We start from the raw sequence: 25,789 nt of genomic DNA, 5'->3' as shown, positions 1-25,789 counted from the left end.
GCCGTTGACGTGGTGCTTTCATTCGTCCACCGAGTCCTCTGGCTCTCACCAACCCCCGGCAGCCAAAATCCCTGCCTCCCTCCCCCACCACCTCTTTGACGAGTAAGGGCACACATAATTAAATTTCTGGAATAGAAATCAATTTTTATTTCATGAACGAGTTTCTGAGCAAAGAAACACATTTAATAACAATTCAAAATTTCTATTTCAAAAATAAAAATTCGTTTGGTAAAAGAATTAAATTTCTATTTCTAGGAGTGGTGACGACCGGCGTCCGATGGCCGAAGTTTGACGTCCGGCAAGCGGCGGCGAGCGACCGTAGTCTGGAGTCCGATGTAAAAAGTTCGGCATTCGGCGTTTGGCGGCTGGTGGCCAGCATCCAGCATTCGACATCCGACATCCAGAGTTCGGTGTCCAATGTCCGGCGTCCAACTAGCCAGCAACCGGCGTCCAACATCCGAAGTCTGGCATTCGATGTCCAAAGTCCGATAGTCGGCAGTCAGCGGTTGGTGGCCAAAGGCCGAAGTCCAGCGAGCAGTGGTGGGCGGCCAACATCCAACGGCTGGTGGCAAGCAACGGGCAGTGGGTGGCGAATGTTCGGTCGTCAATGGTGAGCCTCCGACATCCAACGGTTGGTGATGAGCGACCAACAACTGACAAGCATTCGACGGTCGACAACAGGCAGCAGTCAGCGAGCGGCGGCGAGTGGCGGGTGTCCAACATCCCACGAGCGGCCGGTGGGCGATGGGTGGTGACAAGAGTGAACGATGAAATTTTGATTTCTCATTTCTGTTCCAGAAATAGAAATGTTAAAAATTCTAACTTATAATTTCTACTCCAAATCTATTTCTATAATAAAATCTGTTTCAGAAATTAAAAAAAAATTAAATTGCGTCACCAATTAGATTTCTGTTCCAAACCTATTCTAGAAACAGAAAAACAGAGAAATCGATAATTAGAAATGTTGTTATGCGCCCGCGCTTTCATTTCTTCATCTTTTCTCTTTTTCTTTTTATCTTTTTTTTTTATCGCAGGCAAAACGGCCAAAGAATTCCCCGAAATGACACTACATGCACACATGTCGTCCACGTGTCATGATCCCGCCCGTCCAAGGGGGGCAATCCGACGGCCCCGGGAGGATTTCAACTAACCCGTCGGCCTAACCTACCTGACATTCAATGGCGGGCGCGCCTCTCCTCTATTTGAACGTCCGATTTGCAGGAGAGCAGACTCAGGAAATTCACTGTGAATTTCCTTTAGAGCAAAACACACTCAAAAAACGCCACCGCGCTCTTCCTCTCTCGCCAGCCCTCACCTCGATCTCGATTTCGCGCTGACTCGCTCCTCGCTCGATTACGACTCCTCTTCTCGCTCTCTCGGCCGCTCTAGACGTTCGCATTCACACGAGCGCGAAGATGGACATGGACACGGCAGCGTGCAACGGCAAGGGCTGGCTCGGGCTCTGCTCGGGGGCAGGCGGTGACCCACTCAACTGGGGCGCGGCCGCCGCGGCCCTCACGGGGAGCCACCTCGATGAGGTGAAGCGGATGGTTGAGGAGTCCCGGCGGCCCGTGGTCCGCCTCGGCGGTGAGACGCTGACCATCGCACAGGTGGCGGCCATCGCTGGGCAGGAGGCCGGTGCGGCGGTCGAGCTGTTGGAGGGGGCCCGGGCGGCGGTCAAGGCCAGCAGCGACTGGGTGATGGAGAGCATGAGCAACGGCACGGACAGCTACGGGATCACCACCGGCTTCGGCGCCACCTCGCATAGGCGGACCAAGCAAGGTGGTGCTCTGCAGATGGAGCTCATAAGGTTTTTTGGTTCTTTTCTTTTTACATGTGCAGACACTATTCGTAAGGCTCACATGAGGCCGGAGACAAAAGTACGGATTAGCACACCAACATTTTTTTTATTAAACGTACAAGCAACAATTTTTTTTAAACAAATAAAAAAGGAATTTTCAATATTATTTGCTTTGTTCAAACTCCTGATAAAGATCAACCAGCAAACAATAAAATAAAGGATTAATACTCTAAAAAATCCCAAACCGGTATACATGTGACAAATTTACCCCAAACTATTCTTTTGACCACAAAAAAATCCCAAACTAGTATACATTTGATAAATTTACCCCAAACCGATACATTTATGACAAATTTTTTCCTTATTAGTTCTCGTTAAATTTTACAGTCAAATTATTAATTTAAATGACACGTGACAATTGATTTGAGATTTTATGCTCCGTTTGTCACAGTTTACAATTTTTGTGATTTTTTTTTGTATTAATCCAATTTAGCGAGAGTATATTTGTCACAAATTTACCAGTTTAGGATTTTTTCAATCAAATAAATTAGTTTGGGGTAAATTTGTCATAAATGTATCAGTTTATGGTTTTTTATGATCAGTTGGGTTAAATTTGTCACATATATATTAGTTTTGGGTTTTCATGATCAAAAAAATTATTTATGGTAAATTTGTCACAAGTATACCAGTTTTGAGTTTTTTAGAATACTAACCCTAAAATAAAACAATCAGCTAGCCCGTCCTTATCACCCCATCTTCCACATCCAATTTTTTACAATAATATTTTTAAAAAAATCAAGTAAAATCCTTTATTTTAATTTAAAATTAACACATGTCATCTGCGGTATAAATAGTCCTCTCGTGAAGGGCTGCCAAGTGCCAGCTAAGCTTCCTTTCCATAAAAGATATATACACAAACGCTGCAAGTATCAACCCAAAGGCCAAAATCAATTTTTCTATAATTTTGAAATATAGGTAACCAAAAATAATATGGAGAAGATTAATTAATTTTGAAGATGACCCGTAATAATTACTTTTTTAATACCTAATTTCTCATTTTTCAATTAATAAGACTTACCTTTGCTATAATTAAATAAGTGTCTAAATCGAGATTCACATTTTGTTTGTTATAATTAATAATATGTGACTGACAAAATTTTTCGATCGGGCTAGGTTCTTGAATGCCGGCATATTCGGCAATGGGACTGAGTCGTGCCACACTCTGCCCCACTCGACGACCCGGGCCGCAATGCTCGTGAGGATCAACACCCTCCTCCAGGGCTACTCAGGCATCCGGTTCGAGATCCTGGAGACCATGGCCAAGCTCCTCAACCGCAACATCACCCCATGCCTGCCTCTCAGGGGTACCGTCACAGCCTCGGGCGACCTGGTCCCCTTGTCCTACATCGCCGGGCTTCTGACGGGCAGGCCCAATTCGAAGGCGGTCGGACCAAACGGCGAGTCCCTGAACGCCGTCGAGGCCTTCCGCCTTGCTGGGATCGAGCACGGGTTCTTTGACCTGCAGCCCAAAGAGGGCCTCGCGATCGTGAATGGCACGGCAGTCGGGTCTGGGCTCGCTTCCATTGTCCTGTTCGAGGCGAACATCCTGGCCGTCCTCTCAGAGGTTCTGTCGGCGATCTTCGCCGAGGTGATGCAAGGGAATCCGGAGTTCACCGACCACTTGACCCACAAGCTCAAGCACCATCCCGGACAAATTGAAGCTGCAGCTATAATGGAGCACATCTTGGATGGGAGCTCCTACGTGAAGGACGCTCAAAAGCTCCACGAGATCGACCCTCTCCAGAAGCCGAAGAAGGACCGATACGCGCTCCGCACGTCCCCGCAGTGGCTCGGCCCCCAGATCGAAGTGATTAGGGCCGCCACCAAAATGATCGAGAGGGAGATCAACTCTGTCAATGACAACCCGCTGATCGACGTCTCCAGGAACAAGGCTCTCCATGGAGGGAACTTCCAGGGGACCCCGATTGGCGTTTCCATGGACAACACCCGTCTCGCCATCGCCTCCATCGGCAGGCTCATGTTCGCGCAGTTCTCCGAGCTCGTCAACGACTTCTACAACAACGGGCTGCCCTCTAACCTGTCCGGGGGACGGAACCCAAGCCTGGATTACGGCTTCAAGGGAGCTGAGATCGCCATGGCCTCATACTGCTCGGAGCTGCAGTTCCTTGCCAACCCTGTGACCAACCATGTCCAGAGCGCGGAGCAACACAACCAGGACGTGAACTCCTTGGGCCTGATCTCGTCGAGGAAGACCGCCGAGGCCGTCGATGTGCTGAAGCTCATGTCCTCCACCTTCCTGGTCGCCCTATGCCAGGCCATCGACCTGAGGCACCTGGAAGAGAACCTCAAGAGCGTAGTCAAGAACACGGTGAACCAAGTGGCCAAGAAGGTCCTCTACGTCGGGTCCAACGACGAGCTCCACCCGTCGCGGTTCAGCGAGAAAGACGTGATCAAGGTGGTCGACCGGGAGTACGTCTTCGCCTACATCGATGACCCCTGCAGCGCCACGTACCCCCTGATGCAGAAGCTGAGGCAGGTCCTCGTGGACGATGCGCTGGACGACGTCGACCGGGAGATGAACCCCAGCACCTCCATCTTCCAGAAGATTGGGACTTTCGAGGAGGAGCTCAAGGCACTCCTCCCGAAGGAGGTCGAGAACGCGAGAGCTCAGTTCGAGAGCGGGAACTCGGCGATCGCTAACAAGATCAGGGGGTGCAGGTCGTACCCATTGTACAGGTTCGTGAGGGAAGAGCTCGGGACCGGTTTGCTCACGGGGGAGAAGGTCGGCTCGCCGGGCGAGGACTTTGATCTGGTGTTCTCCGCCATGTGCGAGGGCAAGCTGATCGATCCTTTGCTGGAGTGCTTGAGGGACTGGGATGGTGCTCCGCTTCCCATCTGTTAGAAACTTTTCCAAATCCTGAAGACTGCCTCATAATTTAACTTGCCCACTTAGAGTTTTTCATGGTCTAGAAACTGTGGTTAAAATTGTAATGTCTCTTATGTCTTTTGTTCCCCCGCCAACCACACCCCCACCCCAACGATGTATATTTGTACTTGGAACTTCATCGGTGTAACAACAATGTTGAAACACGTGAAGGAAAGGATTATACAACATACATTTCGTTACATTCTTCGTTCTTATAAAGGATCGTGACATTTACTCTGCATTGTGAGCTAATTGATATTGGGTACATCTTACTATATCTCCCAACTTGACCATACCAAATGTAAAATCAGAATGAACATGTATTTCTTAAAGGGAGCTACCCTCATTAGGAATTTGTCCGGACTTATCCTACTCGATCAAGTGGGTTGTGTATTAAGAGTCAATATTATATTTAATCTCATGAAAAGAAACACGTTGATATAATATGAAAAGACATTTAGATAATATATGCATCAAGATTAATTTAGTCTATCACATTATTTTAATTAAATGAATGCATATCATTTCAGGGCACCACATGTATAAAAAAGTTAAAGGTTGCTCATCTTTGCTTAGGCCTAAAATGATGCCCGACCAACCTCTTGGCCATGACTTTTGGAAGAGGTTGACCTACCAAGCATGAATTTCTTTGTGGATTGGCCCGAAAAGGCAATAAATCTTTTGGGATGGGACATATATTCCAAATTGAGCGGTTGCCTCCAGAGTAGGATAGTTGCCTCCAGAGTAGGATAACTCTATGATTGGCAATTATGAGACATCGTTCCTAGACAAATATCACAATTTTGGATTTTCCTCGATGCACTTGGCCTAATCCATGAGGAGGTTTCTGCCCAAAATGGTAACCTAGCTAGCAAAACCGAAGTGTCACATGGATCTATTTAGGACATGTCACGGTCGATTCCCAGGGTTTGAACCTCAAAATTATGGCCCCAAAGCCGAAGAGAATCTCAAGAATTAGGTGAGCCCGGCCCAAGAGAAACCACAGAGCGAGCTTGAATGTTGAGCCTCTTCTTGCAACGCGCAGTCGCGTCTTAATACAAGAAAAAATGAAATTACACAGGACGGCTAAATTCAAGCTAATTAATCTCAGAAAAAATCTTTGTACTAGCTCTCCAAACTAAACTTACAATTCCTGAATGGTCATATTATGTACTATTAAACCAGGATGCACACAAAGGGAGAATCGATCGGAGACAGAGCGAAGATCTATGGATGGGGGGCCTTGGGGCTGCAAGTCGCGGAGCAAAGGATGGTGAGGAAGAGGTTCTCGTTGCACGGGATGCAAAGTTTCGAGGCCGGGGTGGTGAAGTCGAAAGCCTCGGCCGCTTGGTCGAGGAGTAACCGGAAAAGAGGGTGCTCAAGCAACGCGACATCGATGACGTATCTGCTGCATTCCTCCCCCACATAGATTGCCAAGTGACCCTTTGGTATGTCCTTGGGAATGGAACAACCTTCTTTAGAGATGCATGCCCAGAGTTTGCCACTTCCACAGATTCTCAGCTTGGAGACGAACTTCTTAAGAGACTTTGTCTTCATGATCGTCATGTCAGAGAGAGAGAGAGAGAGAGAGAGAGAGAGAGAGAGAGAGAGTTAAAATGTGATGAGGAGAGAGTAAGGTTTATATAGGAGAGTACAGAGAGTGTAGGGTATTTCAACGAAGGATAATGAGACATCTTGCTACCCTTTTGGAAGTTTCAAATAATATTATAAAAAAGAGTGCCGGAGGGATTGCCGGGCATGATGAACTTCATAATAAAAAGTTTTGAATGATATAATAGAAAAGATTGTTGTTTGTTTATGCATAAGTCTCATCAAGTGAAACTTTAGGAATCGGGAACAAAAGGGCAGTGAGATCATGGGAAAACTTGTAAAATAAAAGTTGCAATGTGTGTGAGAGAGAGAAAGAGAGAGAGATTCCCTCCAAGTTCTTGGTATAGAATATGAAGTGACGAGCACATATGCATGTCCGAATCGCTTCTTAATGTCCAAAGTATTCCAAATTCCAACGTGATGAGGTATCAATGCCATTACATGTTACTTTAATCAACTCTTGCACATGTGGATGTCGAGTCACGAGCGGTTCCATGTTGGAAGACATGGAGCATGAGTCATCAAAAAACGGATCTTGAAGAAGAGAATTCATACTTTTCTGAAAGTTGGAGGTAGAATTCAAGTTGAAGTTGATGAAAGCAGGTAACCATGTTTGAACTTCGATTTACTGTAAACTTGATGGTAAACCCACACTACCTTCCGTGCCCTTTTGTGCGCTTCGCTATTATCAAACCATAACTGATCGAGTTTGTATCAAACTTAACCTTGTGCAGCTTGTGTAATCGACAGATTGATAAGTATGTTAGGTCGGCCTCCATGATGGCGCATTCTGTTCAAGTTTAGCTGAACCTCGACTGGTTCAAAGATGTTACAGTCCCACTTTTTAGTCTCTAACAAGCTGTCGAAAGCACAAGCATAGATACCTTTGATCTTCCCACTCAATTTGAGGTCCATATAGGAGATTGAATGTGGAGAAATGGGTGCGTATCTGGTATCACCGAATGCTCTGAGTCACCGACAGACTCCATCATTTAGTTACCTCTCTTTTGTGGAGAGCTCCCTTGTGTAGCATTAGTGCAGAAGAGCACACAGTTTCAGCTTCCTGGGGACAAGTTTTCTAGGGCAGATAAGGACAGAAAGTGGAAGATCCTCGTTTAGACACATCACTCCAATGTAAAACAGCCAACAGATTTCCCCAAACATGGGCAATTCCAATCATTCCTAATCCTCAGAGTGGTCGGATGTCAATGCGTCTGTCTCTCTTTCTACCTCACATGGCGCTTTCAATGTGTCTTGCTTCATGTCTTGGAACTTGGGTTTGCCCGGTCCGTGAACTCAACCAAATGGGGAAGCGTATAGCTCGCTCTTCTTCTATTCGATTGACCTCTTTCGAAAATGATTTTTGGGTTTGTCTCTCCCTCTAGAGATCCATGGACACACGCATCGATCAAAGCGGGTGAGTGAACTTTGACGTGTTCTTAATCTTTCGCTTTCTAAACAATTTTGGTTAGGGATAGTGAAAGACCGTGATTCTAATATTATCTTTCCGAACGGGCCTCTCTATATGCGTTGACAATAGCCTTATATTTCGGAATAATATGGTAAATGCAAATGATAAAAAGGATTGATTTTACCTTTTATGTTCAATGGATGTCGGGTTTTCCTCGTGATGACATATCACTTTATATATATATGTGTGTGTATTGCTATTCGATCATCTCACTTTTTTTTAGGTCTACGCTATAAAGAAGTTTAGATGAATTATATATATATATAACAATAACAACATTCAACTGTCTCATAATCTAGTAACAATTCTCCATTGTACAAAACAAATAAGTTCTAGAACTTATTTGTACCTTTGAAAGTTTGGGATTTGACTGCACTAATCTACTAACGAAACCGAAAAAGGGAATTCTTGCGGATTTAACTTAATATGGTTTTACACGGGCAAAGCCTTTGTGGTAAATTCAAAAGGCCGGTTGAGCTTCCCAACAAAATAAAGTAAAACCAAAGACAAAGTGAGATGCTTGTGCAACTCCATAATCCCTAATCCGTCTCCACGATCTTCTCCAAGCCACAGAAAAATCATCTTTGCAACGGCAACAAGCAGCCTTTCCCTCTTGGCAAGCGCAGTTGTTTACACATTCAGTTTAGACTTAGTCCCTTCTATATAAACCCCATTAGGGTTTCATCCATTGCATTCAAAGCCATCATTTTGCAATCCAATTAAGCAAAAGGATGGGGGGAGATAAGAAAAGGATAATGGCGACGAGGAGGACAATTTTTGCCATCACGGTGATCGCCGTGCTTCTCATGGCACGCACCACGTTTGCGACGCCGGAGTGCGTCCGAGAGTGCATGCCGTCTTGCGCAAAGTCAGGCCGGAGCGAGCAGGCATGCGCCGCAGCATGTATCGAGGCCTGCGATAAAGCGCAACCGAATGGCTTTGAGGATTGGGGCCGGGGCTGGGGTTGGGGAGGGGTTGATAAAAAGATTCCCCTGAGCCCTAACCATCTCTAGATGATTTATGCCTTATTGAACTTTTTTCACCCTATCACAAAGTGATCACACGTGTATTAGCCTCGAGTGAAGGCAAAATGTTTTTGTTTTGTGGTAAATTAAGGTAAAATGTATGTCTTGATTTTATATTATGTTGTCTTGATTTTAATAACAATCAATGTTATCCTGATCCATTTCTCCTTGATTTTCTTACTTTTGTTGAAAATCTTCAAGCAGCAGTTTGCAAGTAATTCGATGCCTAAAGATCCTTATTTATTTATTTATTTATTTATCTATTTTTGTGTGTGGCTCAATTGCTAGAGCAAGATCTCTATTAATTAGTGAATTTCCCCAAGAGCACATGGTGTATGAGCAAAACCCACAACTTAATGCCTTAGATATAAAGAAGGTTTACAAAATTTTATGGCGCCACAAATACTTATAAGATATCTGAAAAAATCCACATATTAATTGACTTTAAAATTATGTGTCATATTGTGAATTTGAGTTACAAGCTATTTCTTTTTTGTCATCCTGACAATATTCTAGAAATAGTTTTATGGGCCTGTAGCTTTGATAGTGTGACATAATCGATCAATTGATCCGATGACATGTGGCACTATTCATTATATTCAACCCTACTTAAACCAATGGATTGAGTATGATCCGGATTCGAATTTTGACAAACATTGCCCTGGGGTCATCGATGTCCAATTTTGGACATCACTAGATGTGGAAGTGCACCAAGATTTGACGTCTCACTTCCCCGTGAGTCAACGCAAAGGATCATCACCCCTAAAGCTATGCAGAGTTCGAAAGTGTCCCCTATATGTTGAGCACCACAGGCATCACTTTCGAACTCTTTTTTCGTGCGGCGAATAATTCAAATCCCTCCGACGGTCGGTCATCAGATTGGAAAACAACAAATTCCATTCGTTAATCACAAAATTTTAAAACTTTTCGTGCTTTTGGACATTCCGCAATTTAGAAAGTCGCGACTCATTTCGTCTCGAGGAGCCACCATCATCCGGTAGCCCATAGAAATCCGATAACGTTAGGAAACAATTAAAAAAGGGGCGAAAAGAAAAAAATAGAGAAAGAAGAAATTCTAAAACAAAACGACGGGCTTTACCGTGCGACGCGACGCAGGGGAGCGTGGCCCTCACTCGCGACCTCGCGGCAAAAAGGTTGATCAAATCGTAAGGACGATGCAAACCACTCCCTCAAAAGACAAAAAAAAAACCCGTGCCCCCCCCGCCACCCCCGGCTCACAATAAACCGCGCCCCCGCACGCGGCTAACTTGCGCCGCCTTCTCGGAACGTCACCCGTAACCTTAAACACTCCTAATCTCCTTCTCTCGTTCTCTCTCTTTCTCTCTCGCTCGCGAAGGGGAGAATCCGACTCGCCGATCCACGACGCCGGCGGTTCTGCTGCGGAAAACCGCTCTCGCGATCTCCGCGCGCGGCCTCCTGCAATTTCGCCGCCCCCTCGAGCTCCGCGTAAGTTCCGTACGGCTGGGGGGTAGTTTCGGTTAACGGGAGCGAGGGGGTCGTCGTCGATTCGGTGCCGGAAATGCTCCGCCTAGGGTTCCGATAACCCGCCGCCGGCGCCTCGTTTTTTTCCTCGCTTCCGCGCCGGCGTCGACGCGTTTTGCTACTCAATTCGGGCGGCGCGCCGCGCCCGCCGGTATGTTCTCGTAGCGGAGGCGTGTTTTTCCCTTTCTTTGTTCTGCGTTGATTCGTCCATGGGTAATGTGGAAATCCCCGATTGGCTCAAGGGCTTGCCGCTGGCGCCCACGTTTCGCCCGACGGACACCGAGTTCGCGGATCCCATCGCCTACATATCGAAAATCGAGAAGGAAGCGAGCGCCTTTGGGATATGCAAGATCGTCCCGCCCTTGCCCAGGCCGTCGAAGAAGTATGTCTTCGGGAATCTGAACAGGTCGTTGCTGAAGTGCCCCGAATCGGGGTTGGGGTCGGGGTCGGGGTCGGGGTCGGGCGGGGCTCGCAGAATGCCCTGCGGAAGCCGGGTTCCGAGGACAACGGCTCCGACGGGGAGGCTAAGGCGGTGTTCACCACGAGGCAGCAAGAATTGGGTCAGAGTGCGAAGAGGACGAAGGGGCCGGGGAGTAATACTCACTCGGGAGTCCAGAAGCAAGTCTGGCAGAGTGGCGAGATGTATACTTTGGAACAGTTTGAGGCGAAGTCGAGGGCTTTTGGGCGTAGCCAGTTGGGTATGGTGAAGGAGGCTTCTCCTGAGGTTATAGAAGCCTTGTTCTGGCAGGCGGCTTCGGAGAAGCCTATATATGTGGAATATGCTAATGATGTGCCCGGGTCTGGTTTTGGAGAACAGGATGGTCGGTTTCGCTATTTTCATAGACGTAGGAGGATGAAGATGGATTACCATAGGCATAGAGAAGGAACTGATTCCAAGAACAATGAAGTAGATAATGTACAAGATTCTCATCGTAGTGAAACCAAAGATTTGTCTCGTGGGGATGATTCTTCAGGTTTGGAGACACATAAATCATCGACATCTCAATCGGGTTTAACGACGGAGGAAACTTCACGAGCCTGTCGTAGAAGTAACTCTGGTAGCAATGAACTTGAAGGCACTGCAGGTTGGAAACTTTCAAATAGTCCTTGGAACTTACAAGTGATTGCAAGGTCGTCTGGATCACTTACACGCTTCATGCCAGATGATATTCCGGGTGTTACTTCTCCGATGATCTATATTGGTATGCTGTTCAGCTGGTTTGCTTGGCATGTTGAAGATCACGAGCTTCATAGCATGAATTTCCTTCACATGGGCTCTCCAAAGACCTGGTACGCTGTCCCTGGAGATTATGCGTTTTCTTTTGAGGAAGTTCTTCGCAAGGAGGCTTATGGGGGAAATATGGATCGCTTAGGTATGGTTTTTCTTTATATTCGGTTACACAGACAAAAAGGTTCAAGTTAACTATGAAGGATGAAATGTGAAAAGGTGTATACCAACCATATGTATTGAAACTAAATTGCTGATTTAATGCTTCCAATGCATGAGTTGATTATTCTGTGCTCCAGGGCTGCATAATTGTATACAGGAGGTGTGCAAACTAAGTAACTGTCTTTTGACATCAACCTGATCAGATTGCATCAATTTGATTGTTTTGAGATGCTAAAGTCATGTGGTTCACTCTGTGGTGTTGCAAATTGCCATTTAGGGATACATTCGTCTGTCCTGACCTTGTGTTAAGCTATTATTTGGCATTTCAAAAATGATATAGTTTCATTTCCAACAAAATGGAATCTGAGTGATGTATTAAGCCACATGGACTTCATCACATGGGCAAAATCATCTAACCCGGGCCCAGTTCTTATTTCCAGCTGTTCTCTCACTTCTGGGTGAAAAGACAACTCTTCTGTCACCTGAGGTAATTGTTGCGGCTGGCATTCCTTGTTGCAGGTCAGTTTTTGTCTTCCTTTACCTTCTTTTTAGTGGGTCGTGTTGCATTTGAATTGCGGATCTGCAAGATTACTAACACACGGGTTTTCTTGTTTTGCTTTTTTCAAGGTTAATACAGAATCCGGGTGAATTTGTGGTGACTTTTCCAAGGGCTTATCATATAGGATTCAGCCACGGTAATTGCTCTGTTGTTTGACTGCAAATTAACAAGATTCTGCTGAGAAGTACTAATATTCATTTTGTTACATCATTTCTATGATCTGTTACCTACTTGCCACTGGGGAAATGAGATATCACAAAGTCACTTGAGACTAGATGCAGAGGGCAAGTTCGTGTAATCATAATTCCATGGATTGTCATAATTGTGTAAAATATGGATCTCATCTAATATTTTGAGGCTCAGTAGTATGGAATTGTGTGGTTGAACCTGTCAGACACAGTAAAACTGCCTTGTTATATCTGGCTGAACGATGGTTTATCTACGTAGACAGAAGGGATATGAAGTGTTACCCTTTTGGCTATGGAACTATGGTGGGAAAAAACATAAATAAAAGTTCTAGTTTTATCTTTTTGTATTGGTTGGGTTTGGCTACAAGGTTTCTCTTCATCATTTTATCCAAAACTCTTCATACTGTCAATATGAATTAGGATGTGGCCAATTGGCATTTAAAGTATTTTCGCACTTAGTTATGTGTTGTACATTTGAAGGTTACGTTGTTTTTTCCTTTTTACATTCTCATAACAGATGTTGTCTGACAGAAGTTATATTTTTTAGTTGTTAGTTTCAATCTAGATAATATTTGTTGCATCCGTAGAGTTTCTGGACTTGGGTTGTTGATATCCTTTATTGCCACATTTTCAATGTCGATATTTTTAACTTCAGGACATTTCAAATTCTTTCAGCCCAATATTCTTGTCTTTATGTGCTACTATATTGGTCCTTTCTTTTCCAAAACGTAGGTTTTAATTGCGGTGAAGCAGCTAACTTTGCAACCCCTCAATGGCTTAGATTTGCGAAGGAAGCTGCTGTACGTAGAGCTGCGATGAATTATCTGCCCATGCTCTCTCATCAGCAGCTGCTCTACCTGTTAACCATGTCTTTTGTTTCAAGGTCAGCTTGTGCTTTCAATTCTCATGCATATACAGAAGAATATCTATGCGTAGTAGTTACTTCAGTGATAATGTTTTCTTCTGATGCCAGAGTTCCAATGTCCTTGATACCTGGGGCACGAAGTTCTCGCCTGAAAGACCGCCTGAGAGAAGAAAGAGAGCTTTCTGTGAAAAAAGCCTTTCTAGAAGACATTTTGAATGAGAATGACCTATTATCTTCTCTCCTTAGAAAGGAGTCTACCATACATGCAGTAATATGGAACCCTCATATGCTACCTTCTTTGAGTAAAGGATCTCAGTCGCCTGATGGAACTGCTGCCATTTCCTCCTCAGAAAAAGAGAATTCACACCACCATTCTGGAAATGATAGTTCGATCAATCTTTTTAAAGAGATGACAATGTTCATGGAAGCTCTGAATGATTCATATGTGGACAAGGACGATTTATTGTTCGATTTTCAAGTTGATTCAGGAACGTTGCCTTGTGTAGCTTGTGGAATTCTTGGTTTCCCATTTATGTCTGTGATACAACCATCCGAAACAGCATCGGCAGCATTGCTACCCACAAAACATTATTCTCAACAAACCTGCGGTAAATTATACTCCAGCATTTCTTTTCATCTCAGTTTCCCATTTATTCCTGTAACTCAAACCTTGGTTGAAGAATTTTGCTATTGCACATGTTTTTTCCCATACCCTTTTATGCCGTCACTGATTTTAGAGTTATTAGTCATGGTTTTGGCACATATGACACAAGGCTTGTTGCTGTGGGGTTTAGCTCTTATGCAGACTAACAGGTGTTTGTTCTGATCTCAGAACAAGCACCCAATGCCCACAGCACGTCTCTTATGGAAAACCCAAAAAGAATTTTCTTTTATTGTGTATGTATTTATTACGAGGAACATAAAGCAAACTGATTGAACTTTGAGTATTTTACTTTACCTCAACAGGTTAACTTGAAGTGTTTGATGTGTTATCGTCCTTTCTTCTGCAGAGGACCGGTCAGATATTTCTGATACTGCTTCACCTCTAATGCAATTGCAAGTACCATCAAGCACAGACTCAGAAAAGGGTATGGGCAGTTCTGGTGGATCACGAAGACCACGAATCTTTTGTTTGGAACATGCAATTCAAACAGAGGAGCTTTTGCGGTCCAAAGGTGGAGCAAATGTGCTTGTGATCTGCCATTCCGGTAAAATTGGCTTCTTATCTTTGTCTTGTTGACAGGATTGAGTTTGTAATCTATTTGTGAAAATACAGAGTACCTCACGTTCTAATTTCAGATAAATTTGAATGATTTTCATTTTTTTTTAAATGATAACAGAGTTTTGCAGAGGTCTATGATACCATATGATAGTCATGGCAATGGAAGCCATCTATCTAGATTGTTCTCTCACTATGATTGTGGAAGAGCACACTCCATTGGCTTAGTTACTATATTGATTCCCTCTAAATTCTGATTTTGCAGACTATCAGAAAATGAAGGCATATGCTGGTGCCATTGCTGAGGAGATTGATGTTTCTTTTAAGTACAAGGATATTCCATTTGACCCTGCTTCAGAAGAAGATCTAAACTTGATAGACCTTGCGATTGATGATCAGGAATGCACTGGTTACAGAGACGATGACTGGACCTCAAAGCTGGGCATTAACTTGCGGTGTTGTGTAAAGGCGAGGAAGAATTCCCCATCAAATCGAGTCCAACATGCATTAACATTGGGTGGATTGTTTTGTGATGATAGCCCATCTACTATTTTTAATCTTAAATGGAAGTCCAGGAAATCTCGTTCAAGGACTAGGTTAGGTACTCCAGAGAAGTGCGAGCCATGTGAGACCCTTCAAAGAAAGGATCATGAAGTATCGAGGAACAAGTTGGACAGTGATGCTGTCAGAAAGGAAGAAATAATTCTTCAATACACTAGAAGGAATGCCAAGTTTAAATCTGGTAGTTCTACTGGAACTAGCAGAAGCCATGGCTGCTATGATAAGCAGCCAGTAGAAGTCTCACTCGCCAGTGCTGGAGAAGTACATCTGAAATCAAATAATCAGACAGATAATACCTATTGTGGCACAGAAAGTCCTGTATGCGAAACTGCAGACCTCCCTGTTGGATTGGGTGATGTTAGCCATGAAATCCAGGTTCTTGAAGCAACTACAGATCTGACCTTGGATTTGATTCCTGCACAAGTTGCAAGTTCACTTGCCAATGTCACTACATATGTGGGAAATGTTGAAGTGCAGATCATAAATCAAGCTTCAGAGGAGATGAATGTAAAGCAACAATCTGTTGGGTCAGCTACATATATTTCTCAAAGGCACAGTGAAAATGAGTTTTCCCAAAATTTAGGTGGGCAAAATGAGATTTTGGATAGCACAGACTCTTGTTTTCGTACAGTCAAAGAAACTGGAGAAAAACTCAACATAGTAAAAGCGACCAAAACAACAGAAGTTTCAGATAGTGATGTTGTCAACGATTCAGAAGTTGCTGCAGTTCCTGATGCACGGAGCCCTTCATCAAGCTTATGTGCCAAGTTGACTTCAGGTTGTGAAGTACATGAGGAAACAGCATTATTAGAATTGAAAGATGGTCGCAATGTTAAGGGTAATGCTGTTGCATGTGCAGAAGCAACTCGGTGTGGTGCTCCAATGGGACCACATCCTCACGTTTGCAGTGGGAGTGATGAGCAAGAAGATGAAATTCACAGGACAGTCAACCAGTCTGTTCCTCTTCTCATTGAAGCATGCACAGAAGCTCCAGAAGCAACCTCTTCAGAAGAACAAGGGAGGAGCTATGGGAGTGCATATTGTAAATCCCCAGAAAAAGACCGGACTGCAAATGCAACTGGTGATGAGAACCCTGTAATTTGTTCTGTTGAAATTATGGATCAGCAGAGTGCTGCTTCTGATCAAGGATGTTCTCATGTTCAAAGAGATTCCAATGACAGCAATGGTGAGACCAATCATGAAGACCCTCCTTGCCAGGATGATAGGGAGCCACAAACCATGGAGTCCACTGAAGTAGATCAAGTATCAACAACACGACGTAGAAGGAAGAGAAAGAGTGAATTGGAGTCAATAGCAGAAGACCAACTTAACTGCAGCGGCTTCATCAGAAGTCCCTGTGAAGGTTTGAGGTCGAGAGCAGGAAAAGAAACAACCAATGGAAGTGACTGCATCAGCTCATCAGGATATGAAAATCCTGCCAAGAAGGCTAGGGAATCGAGAAAAGAAGTTAAACCTAGAAAAGAAACTGTCTCTTTTGACGATAAAAAAGAGAAGAGGGGTGGCTCTCATAGGTGCGATATGGAAGGCTGCCGGATGAGATTTAAAACAAGGGCTGAGTTGACGGTGCACAAACGTAATCGGTGCCCAGTTGAAGGGTGCGGAAAGAGGTTCAGCTCCCACAAGTATGCAGTACTTCACCAGCGCGTCCACGAGGATGACAGGCCGCTTAAATGCCCGTGGAAAGGTTGCATTATGACATTCAAGTGGGCGTGGGCCAGGACCGAGCACATACGGGTACACACAGGGGAGCGGCCATACAAGTGTAAGGTGGAGGGGTGCGGGCTTTCTTTTAGGTTCGTGTCGGACTTCAGCCGCCACAGGAGGAAGACAGGTCATTACGTGAGCTAACTTTTTGATAGCTACATATCCTGAGTAGGCCGGGAATGTATCTGTAAAATATGTGAAATTGGGCACGGAATAGGTGATTCTGCGAGCGCCAAAAAGTGGCATCGAGAATCAGTTCGTAGTTTTTGATTGTTACAGTAGGATCGGAATGGGTGACAGAGTATTCATAGGGGTAGGGTAGGAAGTCTGTCAATTCGGGCGCTCTAGTTGTTCCAGTGCACTGATTGTTTGAATCCTTTGTATCTCCTCATCTCTATCGTCAATTCCACACCAATTTTATTCGTTCCGTGCTGATCCTGTTTGATTGGGCATGCAAAATATGGTATATTGTGGGGGCTTATATGACTCGAAAGGAGGCTCCCGATTGTCTTAGATGACCCGTGCATCGCGGTGATGATTTTGCTTGATTAGATGATTGTCTACCTGAGTCTTGATGATTATGTGAGCCATAAATCCGGTATGCTGTTCTCATTTTGGCGAGATGATTCGTGCACACAAAAAGATGGAATTTTCAGAAATTTCAGAATGTGGTCAAAGGAAGAGTTCTTAGAGTTCTTATCCTATCAAGGCAGTGATGCTCTTGAATTATATATCTTCTATGGATTAACATGACAATGTTGTCCAACGAAGAAGAGTTCTCTTTCGATCGCACTTCTCTTCTCTACTGCCTCCGTTTCTCGCGTCTTCACATCTAGTCTTGCGTTATGACCGAAATGCCCTCGTTCCGATGAAAAAATTCCCACTACCGAGTCCCCACGTCCCCTATTTATGACCCCCCGAATTTCTCGGTCCATCCAGAACCTCCTCCCGTCATCTCTTCCTTCTCTTGCGCCGAAAAGCAAACACCTTGCGATCAATCTCCCCAGCAAGAAACCGACCCACCGCTATGGCCGCCGCCGCCCCGCCTCCGCCGCCCTCCGATGTCCCCGCGATGCCGGAAATCGCTCCCCCTTCCTCCCGCCGGACGCTCTTCGCCCGCGTCCGCCTCGCCGCCCCGTCCGACGTCCCCCACATCCACAAGATGATCTACCAGATGGCCGTCTTCGAGCGCCTCGCGGACCAGTGCGCCGCCACCGAGGCCTCCCTCTCTTCCACCCTCTTCAACTCCCCTCCCTTCCAGTCCTTCACCGTCCTCCTCCTCGAGGTCTCCCACCTTCCCTTCGCCCCGCTCCCGCCGCCGCCGCCGCCGCAAAACCCTACCGGCGTGCCCGCATTCGCCCCGGTCGTCCACGCGATCAACCTCGACCTCCCCATCGAGGACCCCGAGGCCGAGATCTTCGCTTCCGGGGCCGAGGGCGGGCGGCGCCGGCGCCGTGGTGGCTGGGTTCGTCCTGTTCTTCCCGAACTACTCGACGTTCCTGGCGAAGCCGGGGTTCTACATAGAGGACCTGTTCGTGAGGGAGTGCTACCGGAGGAAGGGGCTGGGGCGGATGCTGCTGACGGCGGTGGCGGGGCAGGCGGCGAGGATGGGGTACGGAAGGGTCGAGTGGGTGGTGCTCGACTGGAACGTGAACGCGATAAAGTTCTACGAGGATATGGGGGCGAAGATCCTGCAGGACTGGAGGATTTGCAGGCTGACCGGAGAGGCCCTCTCTGCATATGCCAACATCGATTACTGAAGAAGATGACGACGCCCAAGAAAGAAAAGTTCACACTTTTTAATGTGGCGAAATGAAAATCTAAGTTGTGTGGTTTTTGTGTTTCTGAGTTAGGGTCTAATCTGATCTGTTGTTTCGTTGAGCAATTCGGGATTGTCGCAAATTTGGGTCGACGAGAGTCTGTTGTTCGTGTCAATTTCTGTAGTCAATATCGAATGAACTCGAAGGTGCCTGTTTGGGCTTTCTTTGTGTAAGTGTATTTAGTGCAGTTCAGTGCGTTTGGAATTTCCAATTCAGAAGTGGTCTGGATTGGGCATGGACTTGTTCCTTTCTTCTTCTGTTTCATGATTTGGGCTTTTGTCTCTGCGTTGGCCTTTTGGGTTCTCGGGTGAATCTCCTCGGACTTTCTCCCGGTCGGAGGTCTGCTCTATGATGACATCGTTGGGTGCGTAATTGACTAGTAACTGTAGCCATTCCCTCTGGCCTCCAGTGGTCAACGCACTTCCGGTGACATAATTCAGTTTCGAGACCCTGTCCTGTTCCGTCAGTGAATCGTCACGATCGGGACTTTGTCTTCTTGACTTCTGCCCTGGCTAATGGGTTAGGCGGGGGCGAAAGCTCTCCCATTTCGAGGCGTTCTTTCAACGGTAGAGCTGCTCATTACAGACGTGCATGACACGGACGCGCATGACAATCATTTTGTTCCAGAACTATTTCTGGAACAGAAATAAATTTTTCTATTTCTATTTTAGAAAAGTTTAAGCAAAAATAATCGTTTGATAACGTCACCAAATTTTTACTTTAAAAATAGAAATTTGTTTGATAACGACACAAAATTTCTTTCTTTTCGGGTCACCGGCTGGGGGTGGTGGCAAGGGCCGGCAACCGGCGGTTGGCGGCGGCGACTGGTGATCGGCGGTGGCGGCCAACGGCGACAGTGGCCGACAACGGTGACCAACGACCGATTGCGGGCAGCGGCGACGGCCAGCGGTCAATGGCGGGTGGCGACGGGCAGCGATCGACGGAGGAAGAGGAGGAGGCAAGACGTCATAGAGGAGATGAGAGTTATCGAAATAGGGTTTGTAGGAGAAATTATTTTTTATTTTTGTTTCAGAAATAGAGAAGTAGATTTTTTATACTTCTAATTTCTCTTCCAAACCTATTTTTGGAATATAAATCTATTTCAGAAATAGAAAAATGGAATAGGTTTATCAAATGGATTTATTTTCTAGAAACGGGTTTGGAACAGAAAAACTATTTTTGGAATAGAAATTTTGGTTATCATGCACCCTATGTTGTCACATCACGGTCTGCGGTTAGGTCAACACATAGTTTCCTTAATCCCGCCTTCATCGTTGGATAATGTTAGGAGGTGCCGGAGGTGGTATCAGAGTTAGGACAGGAACCTTCTGCTCTGTATTAAAAGAAACTATAAAGAAAGAGCACGACCACCCAACTCCGAGACAATCACAGAATTTTGTTGGCCAAATAAGACGGTACAAGCGATTTTCTTTTTCGGCCAGTGGGCGGAAAATGATGGGATTTGCCTATATCTTCTGCGCCGGAATGCGAAAGTGGATGTTGACCTTCCTGTTTTGGTCTGGAGAAGAGCCCTTTGACCTAGCCAACATGTATCGATCCAGGTCGACAATACCGTGACCTCCGCATGGTCAGAGCACGCCGCGCAACAGCTGCTGACAGTGACTTAACTCCTCCGCATGAGATGTGAAGCCAAATACGACCGCCTGTCACCCGAAACGAATTACTCAAGAGTCGGAAGAAAAAGAAGCTTTGAACGAAGAACGAATAATGGATTAAAATAGTCGAAAGCCGAAGGACAAAAGGCTACGCAAGAAACGAAACCTTCCACCATTTCTTGTGCCGTGAGCTTATTCTATCTCGATCTCCCCCCGCTGCTGACGGGGGTTCCGTTTCTGATGCCCCCACCGAGCATCGAGGATCCTCGGATTCTTTAATCCCACCCTGAAGACGAAATTCCTCTCTCGCAATTCCGGCGACGGCAAATCTTGCTTCCGGCCATTCGGAATCTCTCTCTCTCTCCCCCTCATGTGCCGATCAAGAAAATCCACAGACTCGATCCAACCCAACAAGAGGAGTTCAAGAAGATTATCCGAATCCTCAAGAGCACCGCCCTCTCCCTCCTTCAAAACCGCCTCAATTGACCCCCCATCATCGTCCACCTTCTTCACCGTCACCTCCGGCCCCACCAGTTCCTCCTTCTTCAAAAACCTCCGCCGCCGCCACCCCGCCTCCGACTCGTCGTCCTCCCTCTCCACCACCCCGTCCTACTCCCTCCCCGCCGACCTCAGGCACCACCTCCACGACACCCCCTACATATACCCCTTCTCCGAGCTCTCCTCCGCCACCGGCAACTTCCTCCTCCGCCCCCTCTCCCTCTCCCCCTCCTCCTCCTCCGCCTGGCGCTGCTCCCTCCGCGGCCAGGACGTCGCCGTCTTCCGCCGCAGGCTCCGCCGCCCCATCGGACTCCCCCGCCTCCGCGAGCTCCTCGCCGCGATCTGCAGGAGCCACCACAGCAGCGTCGCGAAGCTGCTGGGCGCGTCGCTCTTGGAGAGCGATGTGTATCTGGTCTACGAGTTCGTGAAGGGCGCGAACCTCTGCGACTGCCTCAGGAACCGGGTCAACCCGGGCTACTCGCCCCTAGCGAGCTGGGCCTCGAGAATGCAGGTCGCGACGGACGTGGCTCATGGGTTGGAGTACATCCACCACTGCACGGGGGTGAACGGATCCGGCTTCCTCCATAACCGGATCAAGAGCTCCAGCATCGTCATCACCGAAGATTCGTTGAACGCCAAGATCTGTCATTTCGGTGCGTTGACCTTCCCACGCGAATCTTGTTCCTTGTTTTATCGATTGCGTTTTCCGATGAAAAACAAATCTTACGAAAGTGTCATTGAAGTTCGATATCAATTTTATACAACGTGTCTGGACAATTTGTTGTAAAATAGGAGATCCAAGAAATATTTCATATGCAGATTGTTATACGTTTCTTGCCATCTTATGAAGTTTGGTCATTTGGCAAAGCATGATACGAGAAAAGGCGTGACGTATATTTGTTAGAAGTGACAGGTTGTGGTTATGTTGTTCTGTCCTTTGGATATTTCGTTTACTACATTTGTTTATGAGGATAAAGAAAGACGATCGCTTCCTTAACAATCAACACTCTCGACTGGCGTTCTCCACTAGGTACGGCGGAGCTGTGCGGCGAGGTGGTGGAGGAGGACGAGCCTCCGTGGTCCCTGGACACACCCAGACCGATGAGGACCAACAGCGGCGCGAAGAAGTTCGAGGGAACGAGAGGCTACATGTCGCCGGAGTTCCGTTCCACGGGAACCCCGACCCGGAAGTCCGATGTCTACGCATTAGGGGTCGTCGTGCTCGAGCTGCTGTCCGGGGAAGAGCCGCTGAAGTACTCCTTCGACAGAGAGAGCGGCGATTGCAGGAGGACGAGCGTGATAGAGGGGGCGAGGGACGCGGTGGGCGAGGGCGTGAGGCGGTGGGTGGACAAGAGGTTGAAGGACTCGTACCCGGTGGAGGTCGCCGTGAAGATGGTGCAGCTGGCCTTGGAGTGCGTCGACGACGACCCGGAGAAGCGGCCCGATATGGGTCGGATCGCGGGTCGGATCTCGAAGTTGTATCTGCAGTCCAAGAAGTGGGGCGAGAGGTTTGCCCTGCCCCAGGATTTCTCGGTCTCCATGGCACCGAGGTGACGGTGATAGGCTCGCTTTATTTTTTGGTCGGTCCAGACCATAGATTTCTCATATATATATATTTGTTAGAGATTTGTGAATATGCAGGATTTTTTCACAGGGTCTTTCCATTCGGATTTAACCAAGAATTTGTTTTCTAAGGTTGTTTCGTTATTATTCTCACGTTGCTTGTGAAGCTCGCTTGTCGAAAAAACCAGCGCCTACGTAAAAAAAGAACAAAAGAAAAACCAATACCTACCGACCATTTCTCCCCCGTAGTGACGTCCCCGTCAGCTAAAATACTTTTTTAACTATCTTAATTTAACATTTGGTGTCCACCCTTCTTACCTAAAAAGAGAAAGGCGGGAATCCCCTGTCTTTTCAGGGAAGATTATGTTGCAGACGTTTAACTTCAACTATGAGTTTTGACTTTCACATTTTCGATGAGATAGAGCAAAAATTTAAAAAATAAAATGAGAATTAAGGCAGGATAAAATAAAAAATAAAGCTATCTTGATTTGGACTTCATGAGTTTTAAAACATTTTTTATTTTTGGGGGTACTTTATAATAGGGGTGAGCATCGATCCAAGTTGACCCTGGACCGACCTGTATTGGCCAACCCTACCGATCCTGGTTTAGTTCCTAAGAAGACCGGGTCAGTCATTGGTCCTAGAATTTCTGGATCAACGGTCCTAGAATTTCTGGATCAACACTGTACGGGTCAGTCTTCGGTCTTAAGAGTTCTGGATTGGTCCAGGGGCAGTTGCACGGACACGTTATATGGCCTTCCATGTCGTGTCCGACACGTGTCGGAGCATGTCGGACACGTCGACACGCTCGGACACGGTCGGACACGCGGTCAACTTTTCTCGACACGCGTGTCGACGCGTGTCCGGAAGACTGATGAAGGGTGGAGGCGAGGGAGCAGAGGCCGCGAGCGCCGGCGAGATGAAGCCACGATCGGACCACCGCGACGGCGAGAGACGGCTAGAAAAGGAGCCGAACAGAGAGAAAGAAAGAGAAGGCAAACTCCCGCCGGCGAGACGAAGCCACGAACGGACCACCACGATGGCGAGAGACGGCCAAAGAGGGCGAGGGCTGCCATTGTTGCGATGGATCGGCGACGAGAGGAAGAGGAGAGGAGGGAAGGGGTCGTGCGGCGAGCAGCAAGGAGGATAGGAAAAAGGAGCTCGGCGGCTCACTAGGGTTTTCATAAGGAAATCCAAAAGAAATAAGAAAGGAGTTCTACCGTCTAATGGCGTGGGGAGGGGTTGAAGTGACAGCTCACCTGTCACTGTCAAGTGGTGGGGAAGGAAAAAGGTAAAATAAACTTGGGGTGGAGGGAAAAGACGAACGAAAGAAGGGGTGGGTTTTGAGGATTATTTTTTAACTGAAAAATTAAATAAATGAAATTAAAAAATAATTTCGAAAAAGAAAGTATTGAATTTTGAATAATGATAAATTTTAGTTATTGTAGAAAATTATGGATTTATTTAAATAAATTGATTCTAATTTCTTATTAATTATTAGTTGCATCGATAACCTTTATTAAAATTAAAAAAATATTTTGCATTAATTATGAATATATCTTTCGAATTTCAAATGAATTGATTTGTTAATATTATTAGTGTAAATTTATTATAAGCTTTTTTAATTAATTAATTATTTATAAATTTGAATTAAATTAATTAAAAATAAAAATATTTATACAAATTTTTTATTTTTAAATAAAACCTTAAAATCGCGTGACAAAGATCAACCAACCCCGACTATATATATAATCAATAATATTAAATAACTTTTTAGTGATGAGTTCAAGTAATTTTATACTATTCTTTAATAACTTTGGTTTTTGATGTTTTTTATGGCGTCAATAGTCATAATTTACGAAGGAGAAAAATATTTTTGTGAGGAGTCCTCACGGCGTCCAAAAAGACACCTTATGGCATCATCCTATAATATTCATTCTCTTCTGTTTTATTTGTCCTCTTAGTTTTCAATTTGTTAAAATTGAAAAAAACAACTTCTCCGCTCGCGGCTCAATGTTCGCTTCGCTTGTTGCTCCCCGCTCAACATGCTCATTATGTTCGATGCTCACCCTAGTTGATCCTCACTGCTTGCCTTTCTTAATTAACCTTACTCATCATCGAACCCATTGGGTCGGTACAATCCCTGGTTGCTCTTTTAAGCAGTATAAAAAATGAAATAAAAAATTATTGGTTAGTCTTTGGTTGATGTTGAAATCGGACCGAACCCATTGGATCAGTTCAATTCTCAATCGCTTTTTTAAGGAGTACAAAAAATGAAATGAAAATTTATCTGTTAGTCCGGGTTGACCCTAGAACCAGACCGAACCCATTGGGTCGGTCCGGTTCTCGGTCCAAAACTCAATAGGGTCGGTCCTCGATTAAAAAAAATTGAGAACCAGCACTGTGCGAGTTAGTTCTAATGTTATGGGGTGGACCGACCCAATCCGGACCATGCTCACCCTTACTTTATATTATATCGGTGGACAAGATCAAGTCAACAAATTGTTTGGCAAACTGCATTTTCAACAGCAAAGGTAATATTAATAATTCAAGGTGCCCTGCATCTTATTTACTTTCTCTCCTTATTTTTTTACTTTGTGTCCTTTTCTTCATCTGGAGATAATCTTTGGAGTTTCATACTATATGATATTGCCGGCTAGAGTTTTTTTATTATATTTTTTTCCTGATGTTAAAAGAATTACTTTTGTTCTATAAGCTACTGTGAATAACATTACTAAGATATTCGTTTTATACGGGTAGCAACAAAGTTTAATGATCTTTGTTGTTATTAAATATCAAATGATTTGTCTATAGAATGTCACATACATCTTTGTCTTTTTGAAATCTTGTTTTGATAGAAAGAAAGTGTACATGAGCCAACCTAACAAAATTTGTACTGGCAATACCAGTTTTCTTGATAATATATTAAACGCAATTGATAATTAATCATACTTCTTTTATTATTTAGATGTTGCTCGAATTACCATTCGCGAAACCTCTCCCATAAATTGTGGTTGAACTTTAGTTAAACAAGATATCGAAATATTATATGATATATAATTAAAAAGGTGAAAGATGTAGTTATGATAATTAAAGCTAGAGTTCTTTTTTAACTATTAAAAAACAATTAAAGAACTCAAATAGGTTAATATGTGACGGGTTTCCCATTATATCAGTCATTTTTTACCTTGATAATTATCTAGCTAGGAGATCCCTATAAATTAAAGAATATCACTCATTACATACTTTCCTCTTTGAAATGAAAAGATAATGAGTCAATTGTAATCATAATTGCAAAAATTCACGTCATCATTACTACTCAAATTTCGCATAGGAAAAAGTAAAATTATGCTTTCTTAGCTTTCAATTTTATTTTTAAAAAAACCATTCTAAAAAGACCACATCAACAAAATGTAATTCCTGTCCC

General features: G+C 45.1%; 5 protein-coding genes across 5 annotated transcripts; 4 read left to right on the top strand and 1 right to left on the bottom strand.

The window, feature by feature from the left end:
- The first annotated feature begins 1,241 nt into the window (after positions 1–1,241).
- Positions 1,242–4,762, top strand: LOC104454229 (phenylalanine ammonia-lyase). Its single transcript, XM_010069017.3, has 2 exons — positions 1,242–1,810; positions 2,975–4,762. The coding sequence occupies exons 1-2, from the start codon at positions 1,416–1,418 to the stop codon at positions 4,722–4,724; spliced, it is 2,145 nt and encodes a 714-aa protein (XP_010067319.2). The 5' UTR covers positions 1,242–1,415; the 3' UTR covers positions 4,725–4,762.
- Positions 4,763–5,975: 1,213 nt separating this feature from the next.
- LOC104455843 (auxin-induced protein X15-like) lies at positions 5,976–6,314 on the bottom strand. Its single transcript, XM_010070565.2, has one exon. The coding sequence runs from the start codon at positions 6,312–6,314 to the stop codon at positions 5,976–5,978; it is 339 nt and encodes a 112-aa protein (XP_010068867.2).
- A 4,253-nt stretch (positions 6,315–10,567) lies between these two features.
- On the top strand, positions 10,568–17,300 carry LOC104454230 (probable lysine-specific demethylase ELF6). The gene is made up of 8 exons (XM_039318060.1): positions 10,568–10,825; positions 10,888–11,731; positions 12,189–12,267; positions 12,376–12,443; positions 13,228–13,378; positions 13,469–13,968; positions 14,371–14,568; positions 14,845–17,300. The coding sequence occupies exons 1-8, from the start codon at positions 10,568–10,570 to the stop codon at positions 17,007–17,009; spliced, it is 4,263 nt and encodes a 1,420-aa protein (XP_039173994.1). The 3' UTR covers positions 17,010–17,300.
- Positions 17,301–17,786: 486 nt separating this feature from the next.
- LOC104454231 (probable acetyltransferase NATA1-like) lies at positions 17,787–18,920 on the top strand. Its single transcript, XM_010069019.3, is given in 2 exon segments — positions 17,787–18,312; positions 18,314–18,920. Coding segments are annotated over 2 exon segments (732 nt in total). The 5' UTR covers positions 17,787–17,892; the 3' UTR covers positions 18,626–18,920.
- A 1,506-nt stretch (positions 18,921–20,426) lies between these two features.
- LOC104454233 (lysM domain receptor-like kinase 3) lies at positions 20,427–22,509 on the top strand. Its single transcript, XM_010069020.3, has 2 exons — positions 20,427–21,452; positions 21,830–22,509. Exons 1-2 carry the CDS (start codon positions 20,672–20,674, stop codon positions 22,351–22,353), a joined length of 1,305 nt encoding a protein of 434 aa, XP_010067322.1. The 5' UTR covers positions 20,427–20,671; the 3' UTR covers positions 22,354–22,509.
- The last annotated feature ends 3,280 nt before the right edge of the window (positions 22,510–25,789 follow it).

Source organism: Eucalyptus grandis, chromosome 7 (genome assembly GCF_016545825.1).
Source record: "Eucalyptus grandis isolate ANBG69807.140 chromosome 7, ASM1654582v1, whole genome shotgun sequence".
NCBI lineage: Eukaryota > Viridiplantae > Streptophyta > Magnoliopsida > Myrtales > Myrtaceae > Eucalyptus > Eucalyptus grandis.
This window is presented reverse-complemented; position numbering and strand designations above follow the sequence as displayed.

What these genes read in the sequence shown, in the direction of transcription:
- LOC104454229 (XM_010069017.3), top strand. Translation starts at nt 1,416, where the DNA reads ATGGACATGGACACGGCAGCGTGCAACGGCAAGGGCTGGCTCGGGCTC. An exon ending in CTGCAGATGGAGCTCATAAG is followed by an intron (nt 1,811 to 2,974) that starts GTTTTTTGGTTC and finishes CGATCGGGCTAG; the next exon opens with GTTCTTGAATGCCGGCATAT.
- LOC104455843 (XM_010070565.2), bottom strand. Translation starts at nt 6,314, where the DNA reads ATGACGATCATGAAGACAAAGTCTCTTAAGAAGTTCGTCTCCAAGCTG.
- LOC104454230 (XM_039318060.1), top strand. Translation starts at nt 10,568, where the DNA reads ATGGGTAATGTGGAAATCCCCGATTGGCTCAAGGGCTTGCCGCTGGCG. An exon ending in CGGGGTCGGGGTCGGGCGGG is followed by an intron (nt 10,826 to 10,887) that starts GCTCGCAGAATG and finishes GGGGAGGCTAAG; the next exon opens with GCGGTGTTCACCACGAGGCA. An exon ending in GCTGGCATTCCTTGTTGCAG is followed by an intron (nt 12,268 to 12,375) that starts GTCAGTTTTTGT and finishes GCTTTTTTCAAG; the next exon opens with GTTAATACAGAATCCGGGTG.
- LOC104454233 (XM_010069020.3), top strand. Translation starts at nt 20,672, where the DNA reads ATGTGCCGATCAAGAAAATCCACAGACTCGATCCAACCCAACAAGAGG. An exon ending in CGCCAAGATCTGTCATTTCG is followed by an intron (nt 21,453 to 21,829) that starts GTGCGTTGACCT and finishes GTTCTCCACTAG; the next exon opens with GTACGGCGGAGCTGTGCGGC.